At 45.7% G+C, this 24,610-nt stretch overlaps 3 protein-coding genes across 4 annotated transcripts; 2 read left to right on the top strand and 1 right to left on the bottom strand.

Moving 5' to 3' along the window:
- Positions 1 to 97: 97 nt before the first annotated feature.
- Positions 98 to 1,605, top strand: LOC144104725 (LYR motif containing protein 1-like). Its single transcript, XM_077637883.1, has 3 exons — positions 98 to 455; positions 522 to 582; positions 1,283 to 1,605. The coding sequence occupies exons 1-3, from the start codon at positions 297 to 299 to the stop codon at positions 1,447 to 1,449; spliced, it is 387 nt and encodes a 128-aa protein (XP_077494009.1). The 5' UTR covers positions 98 to 296; the 3' UTR covers positions 1,450 to 1,605.
- Positions 1,606 to 2,177: 572 nt separating this feature from the next.
- On the bottom strand, positions 2,178 to 11,593 carry LOC144104721 (mitochondrial glutamate carrier 1-like). Its single transcript, XM_077637880.1, has 8 exons — positions 11,394 to 11,593; positions 10,573 to 10,707; positions 10,433 to 10,488; positions 9,768 to 9,861; positions 8,269 to 8,384; positions 6,874 to 7,207; positions 5,982 to 6,119; positions 2,178 to 4,096 (listed from the first exon to the last, which is right to left on the bottom strand). Exons 1-8 carry the CDS (start codon positions 11,591 to 11,593, stop codon positions 4,081 to 4,083), a joined length of 1,089 nt encoding a protein of 362 aa, XP_077494006.1. The 3' UTR covers positions 2,178 to 4,080.
- Positions 11,594 to 11,787: 194 nt separating this feature from the next.
- Positions 11,788 to 22,816, top strand: LOC144104720 (26S proteasome regulatory subunit 4). Of its 2 annotated transcripts, none has more exons than XM_077637878.1 (10): positions 11,788 to 12,398; positions 12,781 to 12,846; positions 14,686 to 14,782; positions 15,734 to 15,873; positions 16,133 to 16,261; positions 17,311 to 17,472; positions 19,257 to 19,451; positions 19,690 to 19,790; positions 20,130 to 20,436; positions 22,610 to 22,816. In XM_077637878.1, exons 1-10 carry the CDS (start codon positions 12,396 to 12,398, stop codon positions 22,742 to 22,744), a joined length of 1,335 nt encoding a protein of 444 aa, XP_077494004.1. In that variant the 5' UTR covers positions 11,788 to 12,395; the 3' UTR covers positions 22,745 to 22,816. The 2 variants fall into 2 exon arrangements, with proteins under 2 accessions (XP_077494004.1, XP_077494005.1); XM_077637879.1 differs by lacking the exon at positions 11,788 to 12,398 and adding an exon at positions 12,415 to 12,437.
- Positions 22,817 to 24,610: the final 1,794 nt, after the last annotated feature.

Raw genomic sequence — 24,610 nt, forward strand, 5'->3', positions numbered from 1 at the left:
CCAAAGCTTAAACTTGTCCATGACTTGTAATTCCAACGTTTTTCTTTATAAAAGTAAAAATTATCTATTTATACTGTAGTTTTTAAAGTTTCGGTAGCACAAATAGGTGCTGATGTTTGTATTATAAGCGAATTTAAAAATGAAGTACGCATAGCAAGGCGATATTAGACGAAGCTGGTCATTAATATGGCCAATCGTAGTCAGTTTGCATTCTGTTGCGATTGCACACATTGCACGTTTGCAGAAGCGCGAAGACTAAAAAAGTGTTTTCAGCGGTGAGCTTTCACATTTTTTTAATGTTTTCGGCTACCATGTTTCGCCGCGATGTGCTGCGGCTTTACAAACAGCTGCTTCGGACTGGAAGAACTTGGGCTGCGGAAACTCCGGAGAAAACTCAGGAGGAACAGTTCTACATAATCTCCGAAACGAAGGATATCTTCAGACGAAATAAACACGTTAGTAGCATTCATTCGCATTCATTCTGCAAGCGTAACGCCAGTGTTCTTGCTCCTTCTTTTTAGATACAAGACAATGAAGCTATTAAGGAGTGCTTGAGAGAAGGACAGTCAAGGTTGGACTTGGGTAAGTTGTAGACGGAGGGGCGATTTGTTACTGCCGAACTCACCAACTTTCTGCCGCCCTGCGCATTTCGCACGGCCCCTGTATATTGGTGTATTAAGCATGTGTAGAAAGGTCGCCTATATGTTTACTATGGGTAAGTACCTTGTTAGAGCATTAGTGCATTCTAGACAGGTGAACTAAAGCTAAGCAGTGGCATCTCGTTAATTCGAATTTGCTTAATTCGAACTTTCGTTTTATTCGAACTGACCTTTTGGCCCCGTCAACGTTTAAGGGAGCCCTAACCGAGCTTTTGCAGTTCGCACTTCGTATAATTGCATCAACTGCCCTCGAGTAAAAACACTGGGGACTCTGTCAGAGTTCGAGACGCATGCTGGATTGAGAAAGGTCAGAAGTGCTACGGATCGTGCAATCAGCACAGAAAGAGACAGACTAGGACGAGCGCTACTTCCACCAGATTTATTCAGTGAAAACCGCCTGCATTACTTCTACTAAATGAATAGATCAGTTGGAAGCAGCACTTATTGTCTGTCTCTCTCTGCATCCGTGTTGATTGCAGTGCTTCTGAGAAAGATGCGTGCCTAAGGCTTGAGGACTTCAACATAAAACCTTCGATTGAAAATCCAGCGTACATCTGTATCTGTCCTTGTGACGTCTATGGTGATGGCTGTTCCGAAGAGCTGTGCATGTGTTGTGCTTCCAGCACTGCACTACCACAACCCATACCCAAGGCCTGTGAACCTGGCACCAAGTGCGTTGAGCCCGAGCCACGCGAAACACCTCAAGGTCCAACAGAAACTATGGAAGGCCTCGAGACCAATATACATTCGCTCCATCGACACAGAGAGCAGTCCACCAGACAAGAAGTAGCTGCCACATCTGGCATCAGGTTATGTAGCTGGTGTTACTCGCATGAATTTATGTTTTTATGTGTAATTTATGGCATCCATTGAAGCATGGTGCTATAGGAAAAGGTTTGTGTACCATATGAAATAAAACGTTTGGAGCATCTCCACTCAAACCAAACTATTGCAGGTAAACCTGTCATTTCAAGAAATGGTGTTGCAGTGCTTGTTGTGGGAATGGTGTGTGTGCATGTGTAATGGTTTTATTTCGGTGAGAACTTTTAAAGAAGAACAGTGAACCAAAACTGGGCTGGGTAGCAAGGGTAAAGTTTTTCTAACGCAGCTGTTATGTCAGAAGCATTGTTGGCAAAACACTTGTATGTGCATTAAATGGCTCAAATATAGTATATAAACGGTTGCTAAATTACCTAAGTAAGTAACCGAATGCAAGCCAAGAAATCTTGGTTCAGCGAGCAGGTATCAGCACTCGAGTAACGTTTGCAACACTCGAAATGCAGTGTTGTCCATAGAAATAGCCTGAACTGAGGCCATGAAACTATTTTGGCCGTGCTCTAGGCGCAGCCAAAGGAGGGTGCTAAACTACAAAGAAAATAAACTACACCCGACTACCAAACCTATCTAAACCCGACTCCCAAAGTATCTGAACCTGGAAAAAGAAACAGTTGCCCAAAAGTCTGGTGCTTTTATCCAAGCCGAATGATGCCACATGCAACAGAAAAACCAACAAATTGGTAACAGGAATATAGTTTTATTTCATTCCTCGTGTTAAGGCTTCCTGTGCACGATTGCAAAGCAATGCAACCATAGTAAACAGGAAAAAAAGGAGTTGCTGAAATAAGGGGAACGTTCCCACCAACCACTTACTATATTCACTGTCTACATAAAAGAGGAAAGTTTTCTGTATTAGTTTGCTTCTAAAGCTTAACAAGAACAACTAGCAGAGAAGAGGTTTTGCTTTTTGGTCAACGCAGCAAAGCACTACTTAAAATGTACTCGAAGCAATAGGGCTGTCACAATTGCGGTAGCTCACTGTGTAAAGTTTCCCAAATCCACCGAGTGTATATAAGAACCTACAAAAAGAAATATGTATATGAAGACCACAAGGGTGCAAAAGCACCGTGGTCACTTGGTAATCTGGCTTCATGCAAAGATCCTTAAAAACAAAAAAATGTTTACCCACTCTCAGCAACATACCTTCCCTTGTGCGTCTAAGTAGAAATAGTATTTTGCAGGTAGATGCATGTTTCCATTTAGGGAAAAAAAAGAGTAAAAAACAATGCAACGTTCTGCTCATGAATGTTTGATTACAAACGCTACATTTGGCAGAGATTTCTCTAGCGGCTACGTACTGCTTGGAAAAGTAGAATCTTGTGCGCCAGCTTCATAATGTGCATCCACTTCCTAAACTTTTGGACATCACGCGATATGCTGATCATGCTGTACAAAACACTTGGCTGCAAATGCATACCTCAACATTTTCTGAACATGCATGCTTTGCCTGCTTGGTATAACCCTGGTGTGTTCGGCACTTTTACCACTCGAGTGCTCATTGACTTCACTTGAAAAGAGGTAGCAAACATACTGTACCAGTAAAGGCAACAACGTTTCTTACTACTTTCCTCATGTTAAACTAGCAAAAAAAAAAAAATCAAAAGTACGGAAACTGTACTAGGCGCACTGCAGCAAAAGTCCTAGTGGCAGGTCAACAATAACTTGGTAACACGACACACAAGGCAGGCAACACTGGCTTGAAAGATGGGTATGAAAGTCCACGGTCCAAACACTTTGCCATTCTTCTCTCTTGCCTACATGAAGCGACATACTTGAGTGACGACGTCCAGTCTTGTCTGGCGAGAAATTGCGTGTCATGGAGATAGTTTGTATTTGCTGCACTCATTTCCACAAGAGCAGCTTTGCCTGCTTCCACGAATGCAGAAGGTTAAGCGAAAAACACTGAGGCAAGGATCATTAAGATAATTACGTTCTAAATTGCCCCTGCTGTTGCATTGCTAGTAAGGGTGTATAAACAGGGCTCTACCTGAACTATGAAGGAGTTTACACGCCAACTTCACAGAGACGTCGCATTTGGGGAGGGCTTCTGCACAAAACTCTGTCCCCATTTGTCTTTGGTAGCATTTCTGCAACAGCAGATGGCGCTACAATCCTTCCTTATGTGATACTGTATGTTGTATGTTGCTGAGGAGCATGCCTGCAGACACTGGCACGTACTAGTGCATTTTGTACAGGCCAGGCAAGTTGCACTGTCCAACTTGGTCCACAATTCAGAATGCAGCACTGACCTTGTATACATTTAAAAGAGTTATATTTTGGCATCATACTTGTTTACTTGAGAATAGCCAAGTGCTTTTCATAACTACAGTTGTAATACTGGAAATGATTACACCAATGAGCTGATACTGCGACAGCTGTTTTCCTAACTAACTGCATTCTTTTTGTGCCATCTCCTGCTGCTGAGATGGAAGCAGGCATAGCCACACTTTGTTTAAACTGGTTCAGACAAGAACAAGCTGCATAGTGGCGGGGTATGAGGGGGTTGGAGAGGAGTCATCGTCGTTCGAAAGCCCATGTGGTTTTTTTGTTAGGTTTGTTGGCGGTGCGAGTTTCATGGTCCAGACTAGGCTGTCTTGGCTCTGGAAGGAAAAACAGGAATCTTTTTTTAGTGTTATACTGACTGTTACCGGCAAGCACATTACCAGAATTCCCATGGTTGCCAGGCGAAAATACAGCTCTTTACAAAGTGCTCGCATAGATTTGCACAGAGGCATTAAAGTGGTGCTGCTTAGTCATTCAGCGACAGCAATGACCCAGCAAATTGTAGCTATAGAGCTGCATTCACACCGGTGGGTTTCAGAGGCCATGCAACCGTCTCGGTCAAACAGCAACGGTCGCAAATCGTCGCCTCAATAAAAAAAATTTAGGGGCTACCAAATGGCCTTATGCGGAGGAAATGCGATAGCGTTCTTGTTTCACTCGCCAATCTATTCCAGTTCTGATTCTATTCCCATTCTGATTTGATTCCAATTCCTAGTTCATTGTCTTTCACAACTAAATTATTCCGATTACGCAAAATATGTCACATTGTTAGGTCACGGCGAGTCCTCATACCACTACCGGCGCAGAGGTTAAGTGGTACACCACTGCACCAGTGGTGGTGCTACACAACCACCACCTGTGGTGCTTGCAAGACTCAGGTTGCTCTTCCTGAGCACTGCTAGAAGGAATAGCTCCCGCAGGTCTCATTTTTCATTTTTGCATGCACAGATCCTCGGGAGACTATACATTTTGCACGTAGGCCTGCTGTTGTCGGCGGAGTCGTTTTCTTAGGCATTTTCGTTTTTGCTGAGTCATTCTTTGTGAGCCGTCTCTCTCTCCTCTCCCCTGCAAGTGGAAAGGGGCAGGGGAGAGGTGGACGACACACAGGTGCTAGGTAGAGAGAGGCTAATCATCTGTACAAATGTGTACTTCTTGACTACCATTAGTGGTGCCTATGAGCATTCTCTATAGCCACAACAGCTGCATCAGACTTTACTGCATGCTGTTGGGCACCAGACACCAGTCCAGAAGCCGCACTGGGTGCCTGCCTCCTCGACGCTTGTCACATCTCAAAAGTCTATTGTGTGAGCACCACTTGTTCACTAGCGGTCACGGCCAGGTCACGCAATCACTGTTACTTGCCTGTGTGAACAATGCTTGCCTCAAAGCTGCATTAAGTCGCACTGCAGTTACTAGCTAGCAGGACTTGCAGATGATTTTTCAAACATTAGGAATAGTCATGCTCCAGCAAAGACGGGGAACGTGGGGACAGTTTGCATGGGGTCAAAGACAACACTGGTTGTGGTTTAGACATGTCACTTCAAAGCTTTTTCCAGGTCCAGGATAATATAACAATCCTCCTTATCATCATCAACCTGACTACATCCACTGCAAGACAAAGGCCTCTCCCATGTCTCTCCAATTAAACCTGTCTTGCGCCAGCTGCGGCCACCTAATCCCTGCAAACCCCTTTAGTTCATCCACCCACCTAACTCTCTGCTGCCCCCTGCTAGGCATGCCTTCTCGGAATCCACTCTGTTACCCTTAAAGACCATCAGTTATCTAGCCTTCGCATTAAATGCCCTGCCCAAGCCCATTTCTTCTTTATTTAGACTAGGATGTCATTAACACGAGTTTGTTCTCTGACCCACTCTGCCCTCTTCCTATCTCTTAACGCTACATCTATTATTTTCTTTTCCATAACTCGCTGCACTGTCCTCGATTCAAGTTGAACCCTTTTTGTTAGCCTCCATGTTTCAGCCCCATAACAATCCTATTCCAATCTTATTCCTTTTTGCCCATTCATGACCGAATCAAGCGTCGCCACACCCACGTTATTTCCCAGATAACAATCGAACAGAACCAACTACCAAGAACTGTTATAATCATTCTGGCCCAGGATAACTCCGATAATGAAGCCGAGACATCTATGCCCCTATGCATTGTGTGGCAGAGAATGTGTATGGTTCCACCACTACCCACCTCTGCATTCCCAGAAGGTACTCGGCGACGCCCAGGAAGTAGACGGTCTGGGCGATGCCAAACAGGGGTGCAATCACAATGACACGGCAGCCAGCTCCCTTGAAGAAAGCAAATATTCCTTCCTCACGCAGAATGCGGCTGTGGAGAACAGAGGGAACAGAAAGAGGAATGCAACGATCAGCGTGGAGACAGAGCCGGTTGTCTTGAAGAAACAAAACCACCATGCTCTCACTTCGTTTTCTCTCAAGTCCTAGTCTAGGCTACATGTAAAGAAACAGAGGGTAAACTCAGGCACAGGATGGGCACAGGGGTCAGCCTGACCCAACATGTCCTAGTTCATTACTCTGCACTGGAAGGAAAAAAGAGTTACAAACAAAAGAGAAAGGGTATTGCACTTCATGTGCACAGCAGTATTCGTTCACTAAAACCAGCCTTTTAGGCAAATCATAAAAGCACGAACAACGCAATACTCGGAAAGCATAATTACAAAGGCTTTTTTTTTTTCCTCTTTAGTTACACTGGCATTGAAACACTAAAGTCGTGTGCGTAGCACAATAGTGCATAGAAGCTTTTCTAGACTTTTGAGACTGCTCATTTGTTCTGGAAACACTGGCTGAAATTTCAACCGTATGAGGAGCAGTTATTTTTCCTCATTTTCAATAATGGTATCCACTGTAACCAAAAAGGGGCAGTTGTCAAGTGACCAGAGTGTACAGCATATTGGCATCTTGCGCAACTTCCACATTTCTCCTATCCAATGCCACATGGCACGTTACCATCTAAATTACATTACTAATACGTTAGCACTGATGACAGTAATAATGGATGTAGGTAGCAAAAACCTATAGTAAAGTTATCACTACAGTGATGTGAAATACTATACAATACTCACACAAATGCATTGGGAATGCCCGTGTAGGCAGCCTCCCCCGGTGCACGGCTGAGCAGTTGCAGGCGCGTCTTGACGACATCGCAGGGGTTAACGAGGAAGGCGGCTGCCGAACCGGCTCCACATCCGGCTAGAAACGAAGCCCAGAAGACCGACGTGCCATCGGTCCTCCGAGGTCCAAGAGAGTTCAGGTGGGCGAAAAGAGGGAAGTAGATGACGGAGAAGGTGACGTCCCTCAGCATGGTGGCCCCCGTTCCCCGGTAGAGACCGACCAGGCCGCGCTCGCGAACCAACTGCAGTGCAATGGCTCGTGCCGACAGACGCTTAGCGTCGCCACCTGGTGAAAGGAGTCAACAATTGGTGTAAACTCTCCACTCAAGTTCTACAAGTCAGTGTGTCAACCAGCACAAAGCAAAGGAAGGTGCCCTTTAAATGGAAGCAAACATCAAGTTAGTCACCACAGAATGCAGAAACTTTCAGCCCATGAGTACTTTCCTGTCACAGAAGTGGCTTGCAAGTGTCACCACCTGGTTAGGGGAGTGGACACTATAGTAGAATACAACTTAAAAAAAACGGCAGTTGCTAATACTGGGCCACGGTCCGCGGCGTACTGTATTACTCCGCTGGCTCATCGCAACAGTAAACGAAATCAATTTTTTAATGTTTGACTATAGTAAACAAGCCATGTATCAACATTCTAACGCCTACAATTTTTTTCTTGCGATTAGTCTTTTTGTTTAGGCAACAAGAAAAGTTTTAGCGGCCTACTTTTTTGTCGTGGAGGGAATCTGTGAGGCGGTCGTGAATGTGGGCGGAGCTTCACTGCAGACTTAAGTTGTATCCGACTATAGGCATTAACTCCATGCTCACGTTCCTGAAGCCACGCATTGTCAACCGCCACAAAGGTAGGCGCCCTTTAATTACAGCCAGACATTGTGTTAGAGACTTTCAGCCTTGTGAGCATCTTGATACCGCAAAAAGTGGCCAGTTCGGATGCTAATCGGCCTGTAATGATAGCATCTCATATAATGAACACTCACCAGCATTTTGGCTTCTATGGCTGCACAGTGCAAACACAAGACACTGATTCTAAAACTAAGCAAGTATTAAGTGGCACCAACAATGATGTGTGAGTCGCACAATTCTGCTTTTCAATGGGACATAATGCTACTCCACCAAAACATCACCATCGATTGCTTTGCTAATGCAGCACTTCAAAGACTGATAGCATAACATTAGAAATGCTTGCAGGGCACATACAATGGAACAGTGCAGCTAGCCTACTGCATTGCCTTTTCCAAAATCAGCACAAGCGTGCACCCTAAAGTATACAAGCAGGGTGAATCCTGAGGCAGTCTTCATACTCTCAAGGCATGATTTGCTGTGGACAAGACTAACCTGTGCGCCCGGCGTCCTGGAGCTGAATCTTCAGCAGCTCCATGGGCGTGGTGACGATGATCTGACAAAAGCCTGCCCCTCCACCAGCAAGCATCTCTTGCGTTAAGCTCAGCTTACTGCAAGAAACACGGAGGTGCAGTGGAACTTTATTACTGAAACGTCATGATGCATCAAATGCAACAGCTTGAAAAATGTTTAGGAGACTAGCAGGATAAGCACTTGTTTCAGAAGCAGTTCACTGTGTTTTAATCCTACCAAGATTTGACCCAGCCCCAGAGAAGCATGCTGAAGGCATAAGTAGGTGAAGGTACCGCAGCGGTGGCCAAGTGGTTGAGCATCCGCCTCCCATGCGGAAGGTGCGGGGTTCGAACCCCAGTGCCGCCGGGTACCCACCGGTGATACAATGGGTACAACCTTTCCCCTGGTCTGGTGCTCGGCTTATTTAGGGTGAAATGCTTGGGAAATGGGTCTTTGACCCAGCCTTGAGAAGTCGAAAAATACCTTGTGCCATGGCGCTCTTTGGCCAGAGATGTGCTTGCGCCATAAAAAAAAAATTCATAATCGTAAGTAGGTGAAGGTTATGGAAACCTATTTCTTCCTTCTGGACTTTTAAAGGGTGTGTTGTTGTTTAACCAACACCAAGGGTGAATGTTTATCCCCAAGAAAATTTAATGTGAAATTTTTTCCCCAACTTTATTCAAACTCATGGAGTATACATCAGTAGGGACTCCGTGATCACTGTTTCAAAGTGAGTGGTGGTGTGGCTTAGCCTCTGGGATCTGCACCCCAAAACTGTGCTCATAAACTGCACTTTACCTGCAAAATCAGCCAGTGATGGTGACACCTGTACGTTTCATTTTTTTTGCTTTATCTAGCTTTTAAAAGCTCCATTTTCAATTAAAGCAGTATCTTTGTCGTTAGAATGCAGTAACTGATAAAGGCGAGCTTCAGTTTGTCCTTGTTTCTTGCAACTGCATTGCAAGTACAAATTGGAATGCATGCAGTGTTAGAGAGACGTACATACAGGTGCCCACAAAAGTTTTCGGAACACAAAAATTGCACCAAAACTTAATTTCTCAGCAGTTTCTGTATGCATCCACGACTTGGCGGATGAATTCCGTACCTTCCTACACGAACAGCACAAACTTCTTAATGCCTGGCTGTGCCTCTACGTAGAGAGAAAATTCAGGATTTTTGTAAGTTCGGCGTTAAGAAAAATTTTGTGGGCACCGGTACATTACTCACACTTCACCTCTCAGACTGAACAAGTTTTTTGCCACATCTGTGATAATTAACCTTCTGTTCAGTGTAGTGTATTTAACCCAACATATCAATCTCAGCCATGGCAGTTGTAATTCATACAAAAATGCCCGTGTCACGTGCGATGTCAGCGTGCACTTAACGAACCTTCAGCAGTCTAAATCCAGAACACTCCGCTACGACGTCCCTCAAAACTGACATGTCGGACATTAAACCCCACAATTTACGATCACACATACCCACTCGATGACGAAAGACCATGGCGAAACCAGTCGTTGGCTGCAAGCTTGATGGCTTTCTCTGGCGTAATCAACAATATGTTGACTGCTGAACCTGCACGGTCAGAGAACACTCTATATAGAGGCACTTTTGGTAAAAGTATCTTGTCCATGCATGACATACATTCAAAGTACTGCACACAGAGAATACTATCCACTAAGCACCAGCAGATATTCTAATTTAAAAATATCTGTACACTGGTCACTGACTGTCACATTCTCCACGCCAAATATGCATAAAGACACACTGGTATTACAGTTGTCTTTTGTCAGTTCAAACTCACTAAATTTGAACAGCTGGTTATTAAAACTAATTCACTGGTCTCTTCAACGTCATGCATTAAAATGGCTTTGCCGTTAAATCAAATTCTCTGTAATTCGAACAACTCAACTATTGTTGACTTGCACATTATATTGTTTTCGCTTTTTTATGCATTGCTTTTTGTGAACATGTTTTTATGCACCCTCCTGCTTGGGCCCATTGTAAGGGCCAGCAACATTTTCTAAATAAATAAGTAAATAAATTTTTGCTCCCCTTAGACTTTGGATTACCAAGAGCTGGTTGTATTTTATAAAACTCCCAGCATTCTGTGCAGCATTAAGTCCCTGCTGAATTGTGCTCTTACCTCTATACATGCCAAAGAAACCTTCTGCCGCATAAGACTTTCGGAAGCAGTCGAGCCTGTGGAAAGCGGAAACATGCTGGTCATTTGGCCCATACAAGGGCACAGCCTGGCAGAACAGCTATTAACGTGACGTCACTTACATGGAGCGGTACATGCGCTCTCCATTGGGCCCAATCTGCTGGTTTTGAAGTCTCGTTTTGACCAAGTCAATAGGAAAGACACAAGTGACGCCAATGATTCCTGCAATGCCGCCATTGACTATTTTGGGTATGAGTCTGAAAAAGTAAAAAAAAAAAGGAGGTGCGTTAATTGACCGCTTTTCAACAGGTGTTCCTATACTTCCTTTGGTAATTAGCGTGTTTCCGCTCATCGGCGCATTTTTGAGCACGCGCCAAGGGCGAAGAGAAAGTGAGTACGAACGGCAACAGGTTTTATTCAAGGTTAAGGCTAGCGCCTCTGGTCATTCACACCGCGATGCTGACGCGGAGCATGTCGTTCTGCTGGCTGGTACGCGCGAATTTCGCCCGGGCAAGCATCGCTAACCAAAGGCGAAAAGTCGGCAAAAGTGAAATCACGCGGGCACCGCACGGACATTCTCCTCCGCTCCGTAATCTCTCCGCACGTTTTTATCAGCTCGCTGTCGTAAAGAGCCACTTAATTGATAGGCAGCGAAGGTCGTGACATCCCGGTTCATCGCTCGCCAATGAACGATCCCGGCGCGCTCCGCCAAGAAGCGTAGCGCAACGGGGTTCGAGGGAAAGACCGGCAAATAATCAGGTCTCTGGCTGCCGGCCTAAACAGCTGGTTAAAGTCGTTTTGGATTCCGCTACAGCCGCCGGTGAAGGGAGCGCATGCCGATGCGCGGCTACACTTGCAAAGCTACCGCTGCTGTACGCGCGCGCGCGGTCGCAAGTAGTGCGCGTGCGGCGAAATGCCGCGCGTGCGCCGCATTTCTACTTACGGAAATCGGCCCTTGGTTTGCGTGGCCATGATTCTGGCTGTTTTCGGGCTCGACTTCGCGCTGATTTGCGCCGCCGTCAAACCGCCGGTGTTGCGGCCGCTGTGCGACTGCTGGCGATCGAGTGCGAGCAGCGGCCTCCCCAGCGGCAGCCGACGGTGGCACGGCTGATTGGTGTTGTGGATTGGATTGGATCGGCGCATTCTGAAGACCAAGCCAACGCGGCGTTGTAGCGTTTTGTCGCCGCTGGCATGGTCTGCGGCACCAAAGCGGCACGATCTGCGAAGGAAAAGACTGTTCTGTTGACAAGGCCGATGGCGCAAGCCGCTGGAATGTCTTGGCATTTCTTCAAGAGCTGTCGCTTTGAAAGCTGCTTCGTCTCAGGCTGTTGTGTAACCCAGCTTGGGAGGCTGTTTTATAGTGCTCGACGAAGAGTAATTAATGTTTTAAGGCGAAACTTGAAACCACACAGTGTAAAACAATGAAAGGGAGAAATGCACAGCTGAGCACAGATTGAGATAGACGTTGTCCTGGCACAGCGTTGTGTTTAACGCTTTCCTTACGCTAGTTCTCGCCTCTAAAACGAACATCAACCAACTCGCGTACCTCGTCGTCCTGATTCAGCATGAAATAAATACGCTCAAGTCGCGTTCGCTGGACCAGACACGGGCGATTTGATGCTGGGCATCAGTGGTGTTGCAAACAATCGCATCTATCACTTCTTCATATTTTTAAACATACAAACACGTCAAACATCAGGACCTCAGACGACCACGCACTAGAAATCAAAACTGAAACTAAAAAATCAGTTTTGTGAAATTATTCATTACATGAAACTAAGTTATAAACATTTAGCTGATGTGTTTCAGTTGATTTTGCAACTTTTTTTTTTGGCATTCAGATAACTTGCAAAGTTGAAGTAGCTGAAGCTTGCACTGATCTCCAGTAGAAGCTTGCACTACAAAATTTGGCGATCGCCACTGGCATCAATCTTCTGTCGCCGAAATGGTGAGCAAGTCATCGTGATTTTGTAGCGTTGTCGAAATGGTACAATTCTGAGATATTGCTGTGCGCTTAAAGTAGTTTGGAGATCTCTAGTTATAATCAGTGTGTGTACAAGCAGGTTCTCTTGAGATGCTTAAGGTGTAAATGTAATGAAAGGCGACAACCTTTCGGCTTGTCGATGTCTATGGTTCCGAGCAGTGACTAAACACAAATTCTTTTTTTTTACTAATCATAGGTTCTTCGTAACAATTGTTCTCCTCATTGGCATCTGCGGAGCAGTAAATACGATTTCATTGCAGCTAATTTGAGAAGGGGCTAATCTTCTTGTGGGTGGTTGTGTATTTCATGTGCCTGCATTCATCTTTGTGTTTGCATCTCTTTACAGGGTCAAAATCAGTCTCAGGGTGGCAGTGGTGGAAGTGCATCGGGCGGTGACAAGAAAGACGATAAGGTATTATGGTGTCTTGTGTAATATATGCTTCTGCCTTAAGATATCGTAACATGACTGCGCCCTCGGGATTTCGACGTGCCCCTTTACCAGATCAAAGTGTCACTCCCGTTGCATAAAGTCTGGTCGGAAAGTTTATAACTGTGGCCCATTAGTTCACGTAAACGGTTACATTTCGTCAGCGCCATGAAAAGTCCATGGTGCTGCAAGCAAGGTTTCGTTTAAAACCTCCTCTCAAAAAAAAGTTGACCCTGCGTGCTTTGTACTCGCAGCGGGACACAAATTCGAGGTTTCGTCCATCGGCAGGCTGCCGTGCCGTCGCGTAGCACTTGTTATTACTGTAGTTAACCCACACTTGCTGGGTATTGTCGAAGTTTGTGTATCTGGTTTTGAGTTCAGACCTGGAGAGCTTGTCCCATCGCTATAGACGAAGTAAACAGAACACAGCTTTACTACTTCCTATTTGCTCAGCTTCTAAAGCAAGCACACATGCGTCATTGCATTTAAAGCGGAACCGAATAGAAATACCATTGTGGGCTCTGCCTCCTTTGAGTCTGTCGTCGCTGGAGCGCTACACTCATGTCTGCAATGAGACATCTTTATCAACTCCTCCAGCTCTGTGCAGTACCAGATAGCTTTCTTGCCTTGGGTGGGCAGTAATATGCTAGAATAATGTGTAATATTCTGTGTCAAAATAGTGAGGAGCCATTCATTGGGATTGTAAACACCAGGGTACGTGACAGCATCTTGAGCAGAACAAAGTGTTGTGTAGAAAGACTGGCCATCATACTGGACATTCTCTGCTAGCATTGTGAAAATATTGGCAGCAAGCGAAGTGATGAACTGATCGAGTCGTAAAATTTTGAAAGGAGTGTGGACTCCCAAGTTTTTAATTGCATATTTTTTTTAATGGTGTATAAGGCACTAGTGTGCTTGTGTTGCTACATGGAATTTGTCTACACCTAATAAGTAACTTTAAAGGTAATTTCTTTTCTCGTATTGTTTCACTTTCAACAGGCAAAAGATGGCTTTGGGGTTGAAGATCAGGTCAGGTCATGCGAGACATGCAAAAACAGTGATATCGTAACTATATCATTGTTCTCTGCCATTCTGGCTCTTAGGGCATGCTGATATTTGAGTTGCAGTGAATTGAAAAGAAAAAGCAGTCATCATATCACATTTTTTTCTTAATGTCTCAAGCGCATGACCTGAACTGAACTTTGATGTCATAGGCACCGTTGGGCTGTTAAATCTGAAACAGCATGAGGGAAGAAATCAACTATAAGTTATTTACCAGGTGAAGACAAATTCCATGCAGTTATCTGTATGCATTATAGTCGGACACAACTTAAGAACAAAGCAGCTTTTCTCCGTCAAAGGACCTGCTTCCAGCCAATAGCATCGGCCAGTTCACATGAGCCTGCTCACATGAGCCTGCTAGCCTCATAATGCAGGGAGTGGCAGATGAAAGGGGATAGTCTACTCCCTTCATGGTTAGGGATAGTCCCTCCCCCCCTCCCTGGTCCTGCATTGTCACTCGGCTCCCTGCATTCTTAAGAATAGTCCGACACCATTAGCTGGATAGCTGGAAGGGGGTCATCTGTTCACGAAGAGCTGCTTCATTCTGGAGTTGTATCCCACTCTAATGTGTTACGCATATTGCAAGGAAGAAAATATGCAGCTGAAAATTTCATCTCCATGCTCCTTTAATTTGAAGTGCAGGCCAGAGTGGTTGACATGGTTCTCCTGGCGTACCTCGACACATTTTTATGTATTATTGCCAATATCTTCACTAGCCATAATAGTAGCATAACCTAACTTGAGGTTGTTGCATGGTTCCAGGACAAGAAACGGAAGTATGAGCCACCCATACCGAGCCGTGTGGGCAAGCGCAAGAAGCGCACCAGGGGACCTGAGGCAGCAAGCAAGCTTCCGACCGGTGAGTTTCCACACCACCTAATGACATGATGCTGGCAGGTATCAGGCAGGACATGTATTGCTTGGCTATGAAAACCACGGGCTGTGCTGAACTCATACCTGGCTTTTGCTGAGGTGCATGTGCAAAAGTGAAAGGATGTCACTATTTTAGCACCGCCGATTCTAAAGTTCATGGCCTAAAGTTAATACCGCCTTTCAAAAAATATACTTCTACTTTATTGACATTTGTAATGTATATGTACCGTTTTTGCTAAAATTAACCGAGCAGCCACGTAGGCAGCTGGAGCAGGCTTGCAGCCGAGCGATGGTGCTGCTATCTTTGGCGCTGGCCACTGCTCCCTGGCTGCAAGTGTAAACTGGCTGACATAAGCCTCCACTCTGGCTCAGTACGACAGCACTCCAAAGGTGCGAAATTGCTGTCCACACATACTGCCTGCTTACTTCTTTCATCCAAGGAAGGAGGGCGAGAGCACGAGCTTATGTCACCCAGTTTGCACTCGCAGCCGGGGAGCAGTGGCCAGCGCCGGGGACTGCAGCGCTGCCGCTCAGCTGAGAGCACGCTGCCGCTACCGTTTTGGCTCCTCATTTGGTTTTGGCAAAGACAGTACCTCTGTTTGTGCAAAGGAATATAGTACTACTGCGCAAACCCCTAAGAACAGACCACTATTGCTGTTCAAAGGCTGCTTCAGCAGCATCCTGTCTCTCTGGCCATTATTTTCTTTCGTACTGCTAGCTGATATGATGAGTATGTAGTGTGCAGTTTGTACAGGTGGTGCATGCTCAGTGTCATTGGTCAAGTAGAGGCAACACATAACGAGGTACAGCACTGCATTGCACTAGTGGTTGTCTGATGTGTCGGCCTCAAGATGGTGTCACTGCCAATTCCGTGTGCTTCCTTCCAAGTTCTGGCTTGCTCTTGGCACCAGTGTACATTGGTGGCGTGTCCACACAGTGACACCACACACCCGGTGCCGGCTGAAGCTGCTGAAGCTGGAGCGCATCAAGGACTACCTGCTGCTGGAGGACGAGTTCCTGCGCAACCAGGAACGTCTCAAGCCGCAGGAGGAGAAGCACGAGGAAGAACGCTCCAAGGTCTGGCACTTCTCTCTGCCTCTCTTCTCCCCAATTTTGTAATATGGCAGCTTATACAGGCATAGTTTCCTTCGCTCTTCCCTCATGGCGGCTTCTGACCTTGACAACTAGCTCTTAAAGGCCATTGCTGGCATAATTTTGACAAGCACTGTTGCCTCAAGTGAGCATCGCAAAGCGCTCTCACGTGTACAGCAAAAGCGAAGATAACATGACGACGGTTTCCTGCGTTTTGCCTTGTGGTAATGGCGTGCCTTTACAGGTGGACGACCTGAGAGGCAGCCCGATGTCAGTGGGCACCCTGGAGGAGATCATAGATGACAGCCACGCCATCGTGTCGACCTCTGTGGGCAGCGAGCACTACGTCAGCATGCTGTCCTTCGTCGACAAGGTCAGTGTTGTGTTGGTGAAGAGGATCGCTCAGTGGTTTTCCCCTCGAGCCTTTTCATCGATTGCAGTCTTCGTGTAGGTGCGATACTGCATTTAGTTTATGTAGACACAGCATGTTGTGTGCTTTGGTGGCGTTGCTGATCCTTAATGGTAGCGCTTTTTGTTATTAATTAGGTTTTTATTGCAGTGAATCACCGAGAGTTTTGTGGTGCGGTGTGGTAGTTCGAGTGCAGTCATGGCCTGCTTGCTGTCGTTGGCTTTGAGGCAGTCTAGCATTATGCTGCAAGAATGAAGGCGGAGTGTTCTGAGCACTTGAATGGAGGCCACTCACCTGGATTCATTTGCCTGGCGTCTACAATATCTATTGATGAACAGTTATTATGGCTTGTGGAATTACGAATATGCTCTTTATGTGCACATTGGAGCAGTCAAAAGTGCATTTCCTCCTTGTGTATGTGTTGTCTTTTTCAACTTGCTCGCCTCTTTCTTTTCCCCAGTGCTTTATCCCCTAGCAGACTTGGGACAAGCCAGGCTCGTCGTAAGCCAACTGTCATTTCTGGCTTGTGACAAGTCTAGCTTGTCATGTGTTTTCTGGCTCTCTGTGTCTGGTTTGAGGTGCGTTGGTCATCCAAAGCATTTTCGTGGCTTGCCAACTGATGGCAGCACAGGTACTAGATGACGATTTTGCTACCATTTTCGAAAAAAAAAAAAGAAGTGTGACCATCAGGAGGCTAAAAGCTGACAATATTCTGATTCGTCTAGCTTTCTTGCTTGTTTACTTGCGTCAGTGTCTCATGTAACTATTCTCCTTTTCAGCATCCATATTTTCGTTGCTGCTATTTAAGCCACTACTTTTGTTTGCCTTGCTGTGTGTTATCAAGGTTCTGCCGTTTCTAGTTTCCATCAGTACTACTGGCTGGATGCTAGGTCACTTTTACCCTTGGCTGTTCTGCTCTTGGCAGTCAGGGAGGGAGAAATAAGGCGAAATAAGCCCCTTATTTGGGAGTAATTTTGGGGGAATGGTTAAAAAGGGAGTACATTTTTCCGCAGGACCAACTGGAGCCTGGTTGCTCTGTGCTGCTGAACCACAAGGTGCACGCTGTGGTGGGCGTGCTCTCAGATGACGCCGACCCCATGGTGGCTGTCATGAAGCTAGAGAAGGCCCCCCAGGAGACTTACGCAGACATTGGAGGCCTCGACCAACAGATCCAGGTTAGACCTGATAAACCCGCAATTTGTGCAATTATCCCCCTCATCAGTATTGTACAAGTGCAGTTATTCTAACATGCACTCAGTGCACGTGACCAAGGAAGTCGAGCGCAGAGCAACTCTCAGGATGTTTTCGTATACATAAAATCACACTTGGGTAGGTGCCTTATCTGTGTGTTTTTAGACTCTCTCTTCATGTAGATTTGCATCACCGAATGCATTCGCCACATAATGGTTCAATTTCTTTTACTAAAAAAAACTAGGCCTTATTTTTTCTTCCCAATTTCGATGTCCATGTCGTGCTCTAAAGGGCCACTGAGCAAGGTTTAAACATTTTAAAACAAGCAAACCCAGTGTAAAGGTGAGGCATGAAAGATAACCTCTGCAGAATACTAGAGCCATGTGCCCCGAAAAGCAGAAAAAGTCCAAATCAAAGCCCTTTTGCTCTTCCTTTCAAGAAGGCAACCTCCTCATCCTCCACACTGATATCCCGAGCCTTGGAGAGACGTCACCTTCCAATCTTCCCAAAAGGCATTCCATTGGTCTGTCATTCTGGCTGGCGTTTATCCCAAATAACAAAGAGCAAGAAAAGAATATAGTACTTTCCAAGGCGGGTCCATGACATCAACATGTGGCATACTCCACCAGACCCCATTCCTCCCGCTATCATCGGAGGAGCAGGGCGAGGTTCGCTTGCGGTTGGTAGTCGATGAAGCGGGAGAGAGAAAAGTCTCGGAGAGGAAACGGAAGGGGAGGAGCACAGCAAAGCAGCTTGATTGCGATGGCTGTAACGCCGCTTTTAATGGGTCTCTTCAAGAAATTTTTGCGGCCATATGTTCCAGGGACGATGCCTCACAACCACAGGGGTAAACAATATTTTCAACCAGAGGGTGGTCAGTAGCCCTTTAATGACAGGTAGCATTCCAGTTCTTTTACGTGGCTTGCACCAACATCACAGCAGCCGCCATGGTGGCGAACCAGGAGCACTGAGAGAAGGTGCGCGTTTCTATAATCCGCTTATTGAATCCGTTTCTCGACTGCACGCGGTATTCACCATCATAGCACCCATGACCTCAGGTCCAAGCAATCTATTGGGTTAAATTATATTTACTGGCTAAGCTTACTCCCACATGTCATTATATTGTTTATCTTGGACAGAGTGCAGTGTCACACTGGGCATATTCACCAAAGCCTGTTACTGAACATTACCTCTGTTAATGGGACGCTGGATACTGCATCCAGGCTTTACTCAGAGTAAAAGTCGATTTTACGGCGCTTCCTCGCTATGTCGGATTTTGTCCAGCAGCAACTAACATATTTATTGCTGAGAAGATCTCATTTACAGGTACAGAAATTTTTTCCTTCCAATCAATTCAAACTCGTTACATCGACACCACAAGGGAATCAATGTCTGGAAGTGAATGGTGGTATCGTCTAGCCTCACGGATCCGTGCCAAAAAAAAAAAAAAACAGGTCTTGATTCATCACAGTTTGCTTGTAAACGTAAGCAGTGGCAGCAATACGTGTATTTAATTCCTTGACCTTTTCTAGTTTATTAATTTCTTTTTCATTAAAAGTGGCCTCTTTGCCATGGTAATGTTGACGAATACATGCCTTGTGCAATTTTTCCTTAGTGTCCCTTCAACTTATACCTCTCTTGATCAGTGATGCTGCGCTAGGTGTCAGGAAGCCACTCCCAGTTGACGGGGCCATGTTCTGTTTGCAAGCATGATGCCTGACTGGCCTCGCTGTAACCCCAGTCTGCGTGTTGGTTCGTCATCGTGCAGGAGATCAAAGAAAGTGTGGAGCTGCCGTTGACGCACCCCGAGTACTACGAGGAGATGGGCATCCGGCCGCCCAAGGGCGTCATCCTGTACGGACCGCCGGGCACGGGCAAAACACTGCTCGCCAAGGCCGTCGCCAACCAGACATCGGCCACTTTCCTGCGTGTCGTCGGCTCCGAGCTCATTCAAAAGTACCTGGTACTGTATAGTACTTGCGTCTTCATTATCATGGACCCTTTCTTCTATTGTTAGATTTCAAGTTAACCTGATTGTCAGCCTGTACATTCTTTATTTTCATGCCATCTCATAGTTGACGTTATGAAGAATATGTTTTGCTGTTTTCTTCTGGACACAATGAGGAGACTAGAATGAGGTGGATATAGTCATTAGTGCATGGTTAAGACTTGTTTTGCCTCTTTTTGTTTTCTCTCTACAGGGCGATGGCCCAAAGCTTGTTCGAGAGCTGTTCCGGGTGGCAGAAGAGCATGCACCATCCATTGTGTTCATCGATGAAATTGATGCAGTCGGAACAAAACGGTGAGTTGCCTTCCTTTCCTTTTCTCTCTATCAAGGCCTTCAGATGTTTATTCAGTAGGTGAGGCATCTTGGAGGTCATTACAGATTGAGTTTGGCCATTTTTCTGAGGGGCTGAGCATCTGTATGCTCTGTATTGCATGCATTTTAGGCAGGAAAAGACAAAAGCAAAGATCTGGGGTTCCTTGGTTCTTTTTGAGATTGAGAACTCCTAGTTTAGGCCTTTCCAGCCTGTCCTGTAGAGATTTTTCAAGAGTGCTTGATTCAGCAGCGGGTACTTTTACTTCCTTGTTAATGGTGAAGTTTTTCTCATTTACGCTTCCTCTGCACTGCACTTCCCAGGTACGACTCCAACTCAGGTGGGGAGCGGGAAATCCAGCGGACTATGCTGGAGCTGTTGAACCAGTTGGACGGCTTCGACTCGCGCGGCGATGTCAAAGTGGTCATGGCAACTAACCGGATCGAGACCCTAGACCCAGCTCTGATCCGACCTGGCCGAATTGACCGCAAAATTGAGTTCCCACTGCCAGACGAGCGAACCCGGCGGCGCATCTTCCAGATCCACACAGCACGCATGACGCTCGCCGGTGACGTCTGCTGTGATGACCTCGTAGCTGCCAAGGATGATCTGTCTGGTGCAGACATCAAGGTTAGTCATAGATGCTACTGCAAACCATCATGCGATATGATTTAAACTTCCAAGTTTCTATAGTGATATGCTCTTGCGAACGTGGAATGAGATACGCCCAGAGGACAGTAGAGCGATATGTATAGAGCAAATATTATGGGCAACAAATGGGTTAAACGGTAATATATATTTAGAATGATTGTTATTTTTTTTATCTTTTCATTTCTGGGATGCCAGCATCTTTCTGAAACTGCTGCAAATTTTGGTTGAAAAGTACTGCCTAAAAGTACTGCACGCATACTTTTTTTATATTGTGGATGGATCCCTTCATGCTTTGATCACCAATTTCCGACCAAAAAGTACTGCAAGCATAGTTTTTTATATTGTGGATGGATTCCTCCATGCTTTGATCACCAGCAATTTCCGACCTACATATTCCTCTGATGCCATTTTAAGAGCGTTAGCTCTTACTCATCACCTTTCGAGATTTCATGGGGTCTGCTACGACCCTTGATCACAGCGCCATCTGTGGCTGCAACTAGAAAACAGCTCATCTCACATTGATACTTGTAGCACCATCTACAATAGCATTGTAGAAACAACCACCTGTTGTGTGCCAATGATATCATGGTCCAATATGATGAATAGAGGTGGAACTATGTGAGTTTGATGTCAGGGGACGAAACAGTGGTATAGTTTTGTTTTCTCGAACCCAAGATGGCGGCCATTAAAATTGGTTGTGCCCTCCGAACTCTTTCCTTCCTCACCCCCAAAAAATATCCTACAACGGGAGGGGGAGACTGTCCTGTTACGGGACCGCTATACATGCATACATTCGTTCCGCTATATATACTCCGACAACAACGGGCACCCATCCGGGGACAGTTGTATACTGACTTTGGTAAGCAAATAAAACCCTATGGGTTGCGGTACAGAAATAAAACCACAATTACATAATAGGTAAGCATTGTATACATGCAATTACTAATTGAAGCGTCACCATATCGCACCACAAGCCGAATTCTAGGCCCACCTTGACCCCCCAAACGAAGCAAATTTCGTTTGGGATGTATCTTGAGGTGGTGCAACTCGACAATGGGTAGACATGTATCGTAATTTGTCTGATAGATGGCGCAAGGCGGCATGCGTGCACGCGTAGTCAAACATGGTGGCAATCCACCTGTTTCAAAGGGTATTAAATTCCGTTTCTCAAGACGAGCGGCGTGTCCTTCTTCGGTTTCTTCATCGAGTAAACCAAACAGCTAACGCTCGTTGCTTCGTCTTCCAGATGGTGGCTGCCTTTTTTTTTTTGGTCTTGTTTGAAACAAGGCTATTCTGGCTATTACCATTTTTTGGTTGGTGGCTATAAGCAAACCCCCGTAATGAAAAAAAAAGAGGCAGTAATGTATTAAAAATATGCATCGTTATTGGTTATTCAAAACACACAACCAGAGCAACAACTTTCAGTGGTCTTGCACCCACCCTGCTACTATTTCAAGTTACATCACGATCACACTGAGCTCGCACGAAGCACAAAAGTTTTTGTTCTGTACATTATTGCGGCCCTAAAAGGGCCAAAAGGCAGATAAGTAGACAGCGTGTCAATGACATAGCCACGGGCTCCTTGTGGTGCCACAACTTAGCAGTCTGTTACGGTGTCATTGTGGCATCCCGCTACTTGCAACATCATCAACCTTGGTTGGCATAGCAAACTTGCTTCTGAATGTTTCGATTGAATATTGCAAGACAACCACTGCACATGTAGCACTTGCAAGGGACTAATTGCAGTTATGCCGCCATTGTAAAGCTGACATTCATGAGCGGTTCTGGCTATTCGCAACCAAAAGCACTGTTTTGACCACTGGCACATATTATTTGTATGCTTATGGCATACATATAATAGTTCAAGGCTCGCAGTAATCATCAGCCTGAATTTTATACCCTGAGAGCCTTCCTTCTCATGGCATCTGAAAGCGTTTAATTCCTTGTCCTAAACACACTTGCATTTCACTACACAGACAATTACAGGTGGCCAAAGTTTCCGCAGAAACAAACCAGCATAGCAGCATAAGCTGTTGTTATGAAAACGAAACAGCATTCATAGCTATATGCAATTGGGATGGCACAGCTTGTGATTTTGTGTTTTAGTGTTCCAACAGTGTAATGTTCACATTGTGTACATTGTTCAATGTAGGCCATCTGCACTGAAGCAGGCCTGATGGCACTACGTGAGAGACGCATGAAAGTGACGAGCGAAGACTTCCGCAAGTCTAAAGAGAACGTCCTCTACCGCAAGAAAGAAGGAAGCCCAGAAGGTCTCTACCTGTGACGCTTTACGCTCCTGAAGAAAGCCCACTCCTGCTTGGATGGCATAGCTAATAAAGGTGTTCCCATGCTTGCATCTGTTCTGGTTTGCATCTTTTTGTAGCTGCAAAGAGTAACAAACTTTTTTGTTTTCTCTAATACAAAATACAGCTTTCACATAGACTTCGTAGTTGAAGGAAACTTTGCCCTCGAACCAGGAAAAATTTTTATTCAACTGTGATGTTTTGTGAAACTGCACAGCTTTCCGCCGTAGCCGTACGGCTCTGCTTGGGCAGATGCTAATGAGCTATTACTTCCCGATTATAATTTCACATTGCATGCTTGCTTCAAAGTGGTGAGTTACGGTCTTGTACGGTCGTATGTTGCAACACGTGAAGGTTCAGAGCCCTAAATTTAAATCAACCTCAAACGTTCCTTCAGAGATATGTTTGACAAGATGCGCCTTTCATGTAAGATTTTTTCTTGGGCTAGTTGGTTCATGACGAAGGCAGAAAAGGGCTGTTTTCTCAAGTCTCGTCTATTAAGTGCACACTTAATTCAAAGCCTTCCAAGGCTCAAACACATTACAACGCTAGCTGTAAATTGGCAAGCTCCCCTGCTTTTGCGGTGTCCGCATCACGTGACCACCATCACAAACGCAAAGCAGGAAAGGAGGATAGGGGAGGAGCGTGAGGAAGTTTCAGGTGGAGAGCCAAGCCTGCAGCCAGGAGGGGCGGAGCACCAGACATACCTCACAGGAGCTGACGTCGAATCGCAGATGTGTGCCGCCGATTCAGAGAGCGATGCACCGCCGTGGCAGGCCAGTCACAAGAAAACAATTCCATGACAAGGCAGAATGGCATCATGCAAAAACTGGCTCTCGGGACTTGGCCTGTTTTACGCACCAGCTAAGAAACCAGCTGTGCCTGAAGCGCAGAATGAAGAGAGTCCTTTGCCAGCCTTTCAAAAGCGAGCGAGGTGATAATGTGCGAAGCCTATTGGAAAGCGTGAGGCTCGTCTGGACCATGAAGTTCGCGTGCTCATGAAGGGGATTCAACAGCATTTCGCACAACCAGCTAGCGCTGGCATTTGCTGCATCAAGAGATGAGCATTCGGCAATGCCACTACATCACATGTATGCAAAGCCACGCATAAACTCGTTGCATGAACGCTGTGCTTGTCGAGAGAAAACCGCTAACAAGGCTCGTTGCAGGTTCATTTCCAGGACCACTACGAGTGAAACAGTTCAATGTCCGTAACCATTAGTCTTGGCAAACAGCATTCTGCTTTGGCGCCCACTGTCTGGCCTTTATTTGCTGCCATCCCATCATTTCAAAACCTTTTAATAGTCCCCTTCAAACTCTTGGTGAGGCCGAATGTCTTTTCACAGGCATTTCATGCCATCCAGAACCGGAACACACATCAACATGTGAAGTTTATTCTCTTTCTCCGCAATTAGCGTTAAAATATCCCGCTAAACGTCCACAATCCTGCGTCTCGCTGCTGCGTGCTAGTTTTTGTGTCAAGAGAAGTCGCACTTTAACACCAGAGTGTGGAATAATAAAAGCTCATCAATTTTTAGACATTTTTAACGTTTTCTAAAACGGTTTATTGCATTTTGTTTATGCGGTGTACTGATGGCTGTGAATCTGCAGACGATGCGGATCAGTGGCAGCGGGAGAACGGTGGTGTTCAATTTTACCAAAGAACTGTTTGTGTCTCCACCCCTAACTGAAAATGTGGTTTGGACACAGACGAAGATTTCTCACACCGACACTAAGCCGCCAATTTCATCTGGAATATGGAGCAATGCCTTCAAGCGTATCGTTGGGGCCCGGTGAGGATGTTTGCTGATGTTTGTGCGTGGAGCATGTGCACCCATTTGAGTCAA

This window comes from Amblyomma americanum, chromosome 9 (genome assembly GCF_052857255.1).
Source record: "Amblyomma americanum isolate KBUSLIRL-KWMA chromosome 9, ASM5285725v1, whole genome shotgun sequence".
In the NCBI taxonomy this organism is placed as follows: Eukaryota; Metazoa; Arthropoda; class Arachnida; order Ixodida; family Ixodidae; genus Amblyomma; species Amblyomma americanum.